Genomic DNA, 12,411 nt, shown 5'->3' with positions numbered 1-12,411 from the left:
CCTGTCTTACACACAGGCTTCCTTACTTGCCAAGGCCAAGGGATCCTATGCGTAAGTATTTTTCATATCCCTGGGTGGTCTGTTAGCCTCACATTCCCTCAGGATACTGGTCTAAAGTTAACACAATCTCCAAACAAATCGTTTGGTTTTGCCAAAGTTAAATAATGACTCTCTCATTATTCCATTATCTTGATTGCAGAAAGTATTTTAAAAAACATGGGTCACTCAGGTTACTTAAATTACCTTGGCTTCACAATTCCATGCTTCCTTTAGACAAGACTGATCTCATTCATTTTCAAAGGGCTGATCAGTTCCAGTTCCCATTCAAATCAGAAGGCTCTGCATTCACTTAACACTTCTGAAAGTCAGGCCGCTATTTCAATGTCTATGCTCAGATGGGAGACCTTAGATGCACAGGAAGAGGTTAAAAGTTGATGGAAACAAACAAAAAGAAAAACTTAGAATGGGAATGAGCATACAGATGGCAGTTATAAAGATGCACTTAAAAAGTGGTAGAAAGGAAAACAGAAGCAAATAAAACAAGAAACATGCAGAATATCAAAGGCCATAAGTCTGAACTGTTACTTTTGCATGCAAATTGTTTCAGAGATTAGTCCTAGAATGTCATTTATTATGATGTGAAAATCATTCCATGACTAACTCTTTATCAAGGGTACGACACTATGAAATGCAACTGAGTAAAGAGGCTTTACAGGAGACTTCAGGAGACTAGATCCACATTGATTCAAAGGAAAAAATGCCGTTTCAGGAATAAACTATATTACCCACCATAATCTGACTCACTAGAAGTTGCTCACAGCAATTATTCAAAAAAGGAACACAGCCTAACCAGTACTTATCCGTACTTCGTATAGCTATACGAGCTATACATATATTAACCTTCTCAGACAACTCAAAATCCCCAAGAGGTGTAAAAATGATTTATTAGAAGATCCTTGTATAAGGATCACTCTGTGATCATTCAAAGTAAAAGGAGAAACATATGGATCTTATCCTCTAAGCTTTTAGCCTTCCCCCAAATGTATTCCTTCCAGTTCATGAACATTTCCCAAGGGCCCTTTGGAGTTTTGAGAAGAGTCTGAATTTCCTGGTCACTTTTATTCCCCACCACCTCTATCTCCCACCTCCCCTCCCCTCATCTGCCTACAAGCATCATTTTACCACATTGGGATCTTTCTGCAGGGGATACTTTGCAAGATCGACAACACCATGTTTCAGTTGAATGCCAAGTAATCCTGCTTATGCATTATCACTTTACAGAAACAAGAGATCATTAGAACACAATAACAGAGCAAAGAGCTAACTGAAAAAAAAATACACATATAAAGATTGATCTATCAGAAATTTTCTCTTACTAACAGTAGATATTAGAAGTGATGCTTTACTTAATGAGATATATTTTCCTTTCTGCTGAAGTATTCTTGCTATATTGTATTCCAGAAGGACAGTATGGTGTAGCTTTGTTATTTTTTGTTACCTGTGTATGTAGATAAGCTTTACAATACGTTGAGGGTACTCACAAGATCTTCAAAAGATAGGCATGTCCAGGTACATACTAGGAGTAAAGTGAAATGACAGCAAACTTTCACAAGCATCATACTGTTCTTTTAGACCATCATGCATGATATAAAGTTAATTGTCCTTTCCTGCTATCAAATTTTCAGGCTCACTCCTTCGTATTACTGCCAACTTAAAATGACCATTTGATTTCACAGACATTTTGACTCTAGCAGAAATTAAGAACTAGAATCTTTGGTTCTAACAAATATTTACCTTTACCAAAAAGTTACCTTTACCAAAAGCAACCATTCTTCTGCCACCAATTTCCTAGAGCAATCATTCCAAACATGACATCTAATGTAAAAGAAGTGTTACTGATAAGTTATTTAAATTAAAACACACAGGAACCCTTTTATATGAATGAGGAGTTTAGATAATATGAGAGAGAGAGAACATTGACCTACTGCTTTATTTGGTTTTATATGTAGAGGTCCACAAAGGCGTTACACAAAAATATTAAAAATAGTCCCTCTTCCAAGAAGTATAAACAAAGGTGAAAACAATAGCTCCATAAATAAAGCATGAAGGTAAAAAAAAATTTCCCCAAGACTGTTAATCGCTAAAAAGCAAGCTCAGCTTCATCTTCTCATAAAAGGGGCAACTATCTTTAGATTTTGCATACGAGTTTTCCAGTTCCTCCATTTTTCTGCAGCACAGTGAAATGTTTGTCAGAACACAGGATTATAGCCTGTAAATGGTAGCCCTTTACATATAGTGAACACTGTCTCTTTAGGTGATAGGCCTCCCATTCCTCTGAAACAGGGAAAACATTCAACAATTACTGAAAAATGTTGGTGGGACAAGGTGAGAGCCATCACTGATGTGACACACATAGGAAAGAAGAATACTGGAAAACCCAGAGAACAGTTTGATTACAACCACAAGAAATCAGATATATAAACAGCACTTACAGTTTGGGGGGGGGGGGAATAGAGGGAAAGATAAGAGAAACTCAATGAATTTCAAACAAAAAAGATAATCAAATGCCCCTTAGAGACTTGAGCGCATACTTCTGGAAAAAAGGTTAAAAATTGGAAACTAAGCATGAAACAGGAGACAACTGTATATAAATGAAAAAGACTGGGAAAAACACCAAAGGATATATTTTAGGCCTACTAATTCACTGGCAGTTTTAAGTAAGAATAAAACTAGCTGTAGATGCAGGCATAAAGCTTAGATGCTGTTGCTGAAAATGGAACTCCAGCTTTAATTTTTCTTAGGCATCTGAAGCAGTGGAAATAATATGCAGTTCACCACAGCAACATGTCAAATAATTAGTTTATAGGCAATGAACCACACCAGGAGATAAGTTACTAGAAGAACAATAACCCAGCACTACTATGCCAAAAAATCCAATCTTCAGAAATACTGAAGTAATCGCCAAAGTAAACAACTGCTGTAAAAAATGCAAAATATTCTAAAACATATTAGCAGAAGGTATAGGAAAAAATGTATATGGCTTTTTAGGATCCCGTCTGATATGCTGAATATGTTGCAGGTAACATTTTTCAAAAGCACAATTGTTTGCCCCCCCCAACTTAGTTAACAAAGCTGATGCCAGATCTTAATATTCTCAACTATGGATCCTTGTGAAATGACACTGGAACAGATAATTCTCTTTGCAAAAGTAACTTCCAGGTCATTTACAATACTATCGCCATCAAGAACAGAATACAAAACGTACATTGCAGTATAGTGTTACACTCACCAATCTGGTATGAAAACAAAAGAGCTGTAATAAGGCTGGAAAGCAATAACACATAAAAGGTCTGGATTCATCTTCCCTTTTTAATCCAGTGCTGGTTACTATTCAAATTCTTACATTTGTTGTCAAGACATGGTGCCAATAAACAAGCATTATTCTCTTTTCATTTCATGTTGACGCAAAGGTTTAGCAAATTAATGAGAAAAGATTATGTGGAGGACAGAGAAACCACTGAAAGGTAAGAAGGGGGGGAGGAGAGGGCAACAAGAAGTTGTATTGTATATGCTTTTCTTCTGATTTCTAGTTACGTAAACCGAGATAGTATACAGCCTACTCTGGATCACAGCTAAAAAGAAGCCCTTTAACTTCAGCAGACTTTTGGTCCCCAACTTACTTCTGTTTTCATCATAGAGTGTTCAATGTTCAGTGTTTTAGAACACATTTAGAAAAAGAATCAATGCTAAAGACTTATGGAAAAAAAGACAAATATCTCTTTATTTTAGAAACTACACACAGCTTTCCCTGAATATACCATCAAGACATATGGCACACACATACAGTTGTGACACTCTTAACACAAACAAACAAATTATTTTCTTTTCTGGTGAAGTGACTCACAGACAGAACAGCTAAGGTTTCAGCTATTAAATCTTCATTTGATACTTCAGGAACTAAAAGGAGCTCCATGAAGCTAATACACAGGACTCACAGTTAAACAGTGCAAGTGCTTGACATGTTCATCTAGGCTGAGCCAAAAGGCTTTTAATGTTAAACAAGGGAGTAATTCTACTGACTTCTATAGAAGCAACAACTTTCTCTTAAGATGTGTAGCACTGAGTCATTGAAAAAAAAAATCTGAAGACTGTCAAAGATATTAGCTAAACATAATTTAGTGAAAAGACTAATGACAAAATCAAGTGTTCCATAAATACTGCAGTTCATGATTCTGAATTAATTTTGTTCAGCAAAACCTCCATCCATCAAAATACCTAATTCCACATTAAATGTTCAGCACTACTACTAAATTCAAGTACGTATTTAATTACTTGACTGATGTCTTAGCATGCATACTTCAACCACTTGAAAAAATAGCTCACAATCCATATCAAAATGTTCAACGCCTTCGGTTTCAGTATCAGCCCACCACACTGTGGAGCAAAAAGAACAAGACGACCCTCTCCCAACACACTTGTACATCTTTCTCCTCCCCCAGAGGAAAAACCCTTTGACAAAACCCTTGTATCAACCTTTAACATGCAGTCAAGTGAGATGTGCTGTGATGTTCTCTGGTATATCCAGAAAAAAACCCAGCATACTTCCCAGAAGAAAGGATTTGTATGAGTAACATGTTATTTTGAACACTAAATAAAATGTTATCTCATCATACACATTAGAAGAATCCTGTTTTCATTTATACTTCTGCAACCGTAGAAATACACTATCTTCTTAACAACACATGATAATCCAAATTCACAGAGTAAGAGAGGGCAAGTCTAAGGGGTCAGCTTTTGTTGCAATCCATTCCAAAAATATATAAAAGCATAAACTACTATAGTTTATAGTCTTTTGCATCACTCCTACATGTGCCTTTATGCAAACCTAACCCTCAGGTTGCACATTTGCAACAAACATTCACATAACACTGTTTTGATGCTAATTATGCTGTATAAATAATACGTAGTGGACCAGTACAGAGTGTCAATTGCATATTCATATCATACATATGTACAGTTACTAAAATAGAATTGCATATAAAGATGTTGCGCACTAGGAATACTCATTAGTATTTTACTCACCTATAAGCAGCATGCAAAATAAAGCTTAGGTCTTGCAAATAACGTAATTTCTAAATATTTGTGAATATTCATAAATATTTATAAATAACAGGCAAGTTCTTTTCCTCCTCAGAGCCCCAGTGGAAGAAAGCGAGTTCTATGACAGCACTCAGTGCAAAATGAAGTAAGTTTAGTAGTTTGATGATACAATGACCTTGCTTCTGTGAAGCATTCTCTTCTGACTACCTAGAACTACTGGAACAACCAGGGTTCAGCGTTCAGACAGTTTAAGAAGTATTTTCTGGTACAACCTACCTTTTTCCTCAGTTTTCTTTCGCGTTTGTTCATTCTTCATTCACGTAGCAGACAATCCTGGGAATGGTACACAGAAGCAACATCAGTCATCTGAGGCCAAAGTCACTAGTGTCAGCTGTGTAAGATGATCAATTTAACGACAGTTTGCATGACTGGGGTCTACACTGCATTGTCCCAAACATCATACTGCAGTCACGAAAATTCTAAAGTAAAAATTGCTTTATGAAGTTGATTGTACTTGCTACTACTGAACAACAAATAAAGTTTATAAGAGTTTATGCTCTAGAAAGTTCATATGCAAAGCTGCTGCATCACAGCATCCACAAAGACTGTATTTATACTTTGATACATGCCTTTTTCTTTTAAAAATGTGTTCTGTTTCAAAGATGAACTTTCATACTTGGCATATCTCCAGGATTACAAACTTATTTTTCCAAGCTGGGTGTTTATTTAGCACAAGAGGTTCACTTGAAACATTGTAGAACCATTTTGTGATACAATTTTTCCTCTTCCTACTAAAGCACAACATAATTATTTTATCAGGAGAGATATTTGCAACTCTGTCTTTCAGTGACTCGAGACTGATTTGCTGTTTAATGTAACTGAACAGACGTTTATCTTCTTTTACAGTTTTTCTTTCTTTGGATTTTTAAGAACCACTGGCGAGAATAACTGATACTACATAGCTGCTTCTGCTAATAAGGCTATACAAATGTTACCATCAATAATCTGGGGGCCAATAGTTCAAAATAATGATAAAACCAAGTTTGTCACAAATCATAATTTAATTTGCATTCTCATTGCTTCCTGACACTTTTTAGAGATCTATTAGTCATACTGATTGCAAACGAGGGGCAGCTGAATCTCACAGTGCAAAGTGTCTTCCCCAAGCAGATGAAAGATTCTTTCATGCAATTCCATTTCAATTAAAATATATTGCCCCCCCGAGAAGTCACCCAAATTACAAGCTAAAATCAGCAGTTTACTTCTCAATGAAAATTCTACATAGCCTTATAATGGAACGCAAAATATCCCTTGTTATTACTGGAATAAATTCAGTCCCCAGCAAGAAAACAATGAAAATAGACGGGCCTATGACTCTTACAGCATAAAAACTATCAAGAGTGATTCTGGCACCACAAGAAAAAATAATTAATAAAAACTAAGTGTGGTGACAGTAAAAAGTATCAACCTTACTACTCAAGAACCAGAATGCCTCTATTAACCCAACAATACAAGTCTTCCCACTCTGCCACAGCAGTATGCATCAGCCTGGAGGAATTGCACAAAGCCAAACTGATGACTGTTGTTATGCTACACTGATAGAACATTAGGCAGAAAATAAGATGAGATCAAAGTTCTGAGTCATACCCCTTACCATACCAGTAAGGGGGGTGGGGAAGAAACAGAAAAAAGCCAACATACATGGATTATTGTGAAGTAAAAAATCTGAAGGACGCCAAAAATGTGAAAGGAAAATCCATGGTTAAAATAGCTAAGAAAAACAGCTATGCAAAGGCAATGACCTTTTAAGATATACATCAGCACATAAATGGAATTCTAATACTGAAAAGATGAAGAGGGCAAAATTGCTAAAGTGAGGCAAGAAGCTGTAAGTGTTCAATAAATGTTGCCTATCTGTATTTGATAATGCAGATTACTTTACACTGCATGAGGATAATGAAATACTTCCAATATATTTATGACAAATAGGTAACATCAAGATAGTTATTTTTAGGATTTCGTAAGGAAAAACATAACCACAGGGTCTAGAAAAATGCCCAAGAGAACTGCCTTAGGATATCAGCGGGATCCCAATGTCTATTTCCGATGCATGTGGGAATAACTAGAAAGTTTCTCCAGAATAGGTGTCCCAATATAACAACTAAAAATTGCAGGAGAGTTAGAACACTTTTAATCATGGATTAAATGTAAAAAGGAGGTTAATTAATGAAGTATTAATTCACTTTGTAATAAGAAATAATTAAAAGGAGAACAATATCATTAATGCTAATCAACATGGTTTTATAGAAAAGCTATCCTGGTAAACAAACCCGGGGTTTGTCCTTTGCGTGAGTAATTGCAGTAACAGTAACTATTTCAGCTTTTATAAGGCACTTCACCTGAAATGTGGCATTCTAGACAAAATAAAAATAACACAGGGAAGAACACATTATGTGAATTAAAAATAAGTCAAGTGAAAGACCTCATATTTAGCAATTATGTCAGTACTAGATCTGAAGTAATTTTACGTTGTTCTCAGTGAAGTAAAAATCACAGTACCGTCAGTGCTGGTGGAATGACAAATAATGGTTGCAACAGTGTGATCCGGATCAGTTGGTTCATTGCACTTATTTCTTGAGAACCCATTCTCATGCACATATTAAAAAACAGAATGAGTGTTTGCAGAAAGCACGTATGTAAATACCAGATAAGAGAAAGTTATTTATGCTCAAACTTAAAAAGCTTCATCTTTTTAATCTTTTAAATAAAAAACAGACTTAATTTGATTGCAGTATAAAGTGCATACAAGAGGCCATACTAAAAGGCCTTTTATCTTGAGGATAAAGAAATAAGGACACCAACGTTTAGAAACTAAACTTAAAAAACATACCAAATTTCATATTTGAACTTACCTAAAACTAAAGGTAATAGAATCTGAAACAAATACAGACAATACCCTTATCTCTTGAAGTTTTCAGATTAAAACTATACCCCTCTGTTTTCTTAGGTGCAAATAATGAGACAAGGGTGTGATACATAGGAATTGTAGTACATAAGTGGTCAGGCTATATAAACTAATGGGATCTTCTGTCTCATTTGGATTTTACAACTCAGAAAGACAAATGCTATTCAACTGTCTTCTCAGCAAGGCAACGTTTTAGAGAAATGGGTAAATGTATGGGTTTTTTCCTCTATAAATGTTTCTTCCTTCAGCTTTACTTACCCAAGAGTTAACCCATCCTCACACAAACAGGCATGAGAACAAACAAATATACCCTTCCTCCATATATTTTTACTCCTTGAAGGAGGCTAGCATGCAGTAATTCTTTCTAAAGAATCCAAACCATTCTGTTCTAAATCATGACTCATCAGATGTGGTCAGTCTTGTGTGACACGTACGTAATTTTTAATATGTTAAGATTTTGGCTTGTTTGTTGCAATGGCAGAATGCAAAATTTACCACCCTTTAGGGAAAACACAAAGTTAATTTTATTTACCTCCTCCAAATAACAGCATCCCTGGCTTACTACCAAGAGCTCTATTCCATCAGAACAGCCTTTGTGCTGTTAGCAGGTCTTCAACATTTTTTTTAAAGCAATGGAATGTAGTTCTAGATGTCACAGATATTACAGTGTATTTACTTGCAGCTGAAGTATTTTATTTGCTTCAGTGCGTTTTCTTCAAGCTCCACAGTCTCCTCCACCTGCTTGTCTGCAGAATAACTTCAGCTCTATGCCTATGGCTTAGGTATATGAAATTGAACTTGAATTACACTAGCAAAAATGTCCCGTTCAATGATAAATATCAAACTTGCAGAGAATATAAGATACTTGAGATGTATTATATAACATATGAAATATCCCATTGAATGTGGTACGATTAATAAGTAAGAAGCAACAGAATTCACCATGGCTGGGATTAATCTAGGCTCTTCTCTACTCTTACACCGAGAGACACCAAGCAAGAAAAGAACATCTGAAAAACCTGCTGTACCCTACTTCATGTCAAACCACACCCAGTAGCTGGAAATCATACCCTGGGTCCCAAGTCATCTTTAATTCCACCTCAAATGTTTACTGCTATGTAAAAATCCACTGTTAAACTAAAAACTTCATACTACATCTTTTCAGATAGGCTGTTAATATAATGTGCAGCAAGGCCAATTATCTTTCAAATGAATTTAATCAAAGGCAGCATCTCACCCCTAGCAGATTTAAAGTTATTCTGTTCAATTACTGACAAATGTGTCAAATATGTCCCTTAGAGGTCCTAAGGAAATAAATATTCAGTGCAGGTAATTCTATCAGAGAAAAAAAAAAAAGCGTTACTATCTCCCCAAGAGAATAAAACAATGTCGCAAGAACGGATTTACAATATTGTATAATAAAAAGGCAATTTGCCACAAGACCTTTAACACCCATTTGTTAAAGTAACCCAGAAACTTATTTATTGGAGTGATAGACTAGAAACACACAATCAATTTTTGCAAAGCTTTAATTACTAAGAAAATTGCACTGTGCTTTTTATTCAGATTAAACAAATACTACTAGACAAGCCTGCCTCCAGGATAATAAGGCAAAGAGCAAAAAGTAAGCCACAGCTTTTTCTAATGCAAACAAAGAAAAAGACCTCTTTATGCGAGCTGGAGTTCTACCCTTTCCAGTTTGCCCAGACTTGCCCCTTCCTTCGCTGTATGTTCTACCATGTTATTGACACAGTGCAAGATTTTTTTTTTCCTGAGATACTAACATGAGACAAAGCTCTCTTTCATCAAGTATTCAACTGTGCTCGAACACAGGCTACCAAAAAACCAGCAATACTAGACACGATGCAGCCTTCTATAGTTGGATTACAAACCACTGCTTCTTAGAATAGGAATCACAGTATCTGTAAATTGAATCCTTTACTGGAATATCAATACTAAGAGTCTCCACATAAACCAGCAACGTGAAGTTTTGTTATTACATCAAATCCACTGTGTTTGATACTGTTACTAAACTTGTACCCAACTGGTACTCAAGACGCTGACAAAATGAGAAGGAACTCAACATAATGCCAGAAATAGCAGGTTTCTACCTTGCAGAAGAGTCAAGGTAGTAACGCAGTATTGATGATCAGTGTTTCACTCTAGCTTCCTAGATGGTTTTAAGTTGCAGTTTTAAACGCAAACTCCATTCCCCAATAAACTCAAGCATTTTTTGCAATCGGTCAAATATTAGAAGAGTACTTTTGCTTCCACTCAGCTTGAAATGGCACACACTGAAAAAAAAACCCACAGTTCTCCACAGACTATTCAGCTCTACTCAGACACAGAGCCAGCAAGCTTTACTGAAACGAAGCATTTTGTAGTGATCTGAAAAAAAGATGAACGTTCAGAGCTACACCTTTCTAACTGTGAAGCTATCTGTTATGATTAGAAATAGCTAGAGTAAGCCTTGAAAGCAATGTAAAAAGCCTGGAAGGGAGAGGAGAGGAAAAAAAAAAAAAAAAACAACCAACCACAAGTCAAAAGCAGTTTGAGCAAGTCTTTATTGTTCTACTCCAATAACTAGAAATAACAAGACAAACTAATTCCCCAATTCTTTTTGTCAAAATGTTGGGGCATGATGGAATCCAGCCCTCAAATAAATGCATGCTTTGAAAAAGGAAAAATAAGAGTTAATTTTGTGATTTGTGCCTCGCAGCCAAGCTTGAATGACCCTGAGAGAATTCCGTGCAGACAAATCACTGGGAAGATTTATGTGCAGCTTGTTAGATCTGTTTCCCACCCCCCTTAATGTTATTGCTCTGCAAATTGAGGAATGTTTTAGCAAGTGTTAATCTTGTTTAAAATCCATCATAAAGAGTGCTACAATATTGCTTTTTATTACAAATAGGCGAAACTTCTCTGAAAATATAAATGTGTAAAACAATCAGCTGACTGTACAGTGCATTTACAGTACACAATCCAGAAAGTAACATGCAGTGAAAAGAACCGTTTTATACATTAGCCCTTGGCCACAAAGAACTTGGCAGTACTACTACAACTTTAATGCCTACAGGGTGGAAAGAAAACAATTAAAAAACAAAAATCTCAGTTACATCTAAGTTTACCGTGAGACTGGGATACATACAACATTGTACAAGGAGGAGTAATTTTTAGCTAGAAACCGTCATCATGTTGTAATTCTTGGAAGGGCTGGATCTGCCAATTCTCCACTCCTCCTTACAGCTGGTCCTGCTCTCCACTGGCTTGGTCGCCTTCCCACCAGGCTGGGGACTTTCGTAAAGGACGCAGATAGACCCGTCTTCACCTATGCGATAGGACACTTCGAAAGGGTCGACCCAAAGAGTTAATTCGCTGGGTAAGAGCTGGAAGAGTCTCTCGTGGCTCAGTCCAATCATCCCCGCTGCCTTTCCTATCAAGGGGTCCATCTTATGGTTGATCCGAATGCACCGGTACCCGGAGCCCTTGGAGGGCATCAGGGGGAACCAGTGGTGCTTGTAGTGCTCTGCGGGAGGGAACAAAGAGGAGCTCGACCGCGGCCCCACAGCCCCGCCGGACCCCCCGCGGCCGGGCCGGGGAGCTGTCGTCGTCCCCCCCCTCGCCCGCCGCCCCCGCTCACCGCGCAGCGCCTCCTGCAGGCACTCCCGGAAGCACCGCAGCTGCTCCTCGCCGATACCGCCGGCGGCCCGCAGGAGGCGGGTGACGAACGCCGCCGCCGTGGAGATCTCGGTCCTCATGGCCGCCCCGGCCGGCGCGCACCTCCCCGCCGCTGCCGCCCCGGCCCGCTGCCAGCGCCGCCGCGCCCGCCCCGGCCCCGCCCCCCCCGCGCCTCCAGCCAATGGCGGCGCCGCGCAACAGCCGCATCACACGGCGGCGCCCCGCCCCGGCCCCCCGCAGAGGCGGGCGGGCCTCGGCCCCATTGGCGGCGACGGGCGCGGGGCGGGGCGGCCTCGGCGACCGCCCGCGGCCATTGGGCCGCCGCACGGGCCGGGCCGTGTTTGTTTTGTTGGCGGAGGGGCGGGGCCTGCCCGCCGAGGGGCGGGGCGAGGCACGCCCCGCCCTCCCCCTGCCGCGGGAGGAGGCGGCGAGGTGGGGCCGGGCCGGGCGTCAACGCTCCCGGGCCGCGTTCCTCTTCCCGCCTTGGCCCGGTTTCCTCCTCTTCGGCTCTTACTCACAGTCCAGCAGACCTAACAGGTTACATACGCTTTCCTGCCCGGAATTCCCCATGCTGACCGCGTTGTACTCGCATCCGCCCCATCGCTGACGGTATTCCAGGCAGACAGGACGGTTATCCTGCCTTGCACCCCTTCCACTCTCACTTCTCA

The 12,411-nt window shown here is 39.0% G+C and overlaps 1 protein-coding gene across 1 annotated transcript; it reads right to left on the bottom strand.

The window, feature by feature from the left end:
- Positions 1-10,605: 10,605 nt before the first annotated feature.
- LOC128137826 (protein BTG1-like) lies at positions 10,606-11,887 on the bottom strand. The gene is made up of 2 exons (XM_052779038.1): positions 11,706-11,887; positions 10,606-11,591 (listed from the first exon to the last, which is right to left on the bottom strand). The coding sequence occupies exons 1-2, from the start codon at positions 11,821-11,823 to the stop codon at positions 11,239-11,241; spliced, it is 471 nt and encodes a 156-aa protein (XP_052634998.1). The 5' UTR covers positions 11,824-11,887; the 3' UTR covers positions 10,606-11,238.
- Between the last annotated feature and the right edge of the window lie 524 nt (positions 11,888-12,411).

The sequence above is a fragment of the Harpia harpyja genome, chromosome Z, assembly GCF_026419915.1.
Source record: "Harpia harpyja isolate bHarHar1 chromosome Z, bHarHar1 primary haplotype, whole genome shotgun sequence".
Lineage (NCBI taxonomy): Eukaryota > Metazoa > Chordata > Aves > Accipitriformes > Accipitridae > Harpia > Harpia harpyja.
The sequence above is the reverse complement of the archived record's forward strand: the minus strand, read 5'-3'. Positions and strand labels throughout refer to the sequence as shown.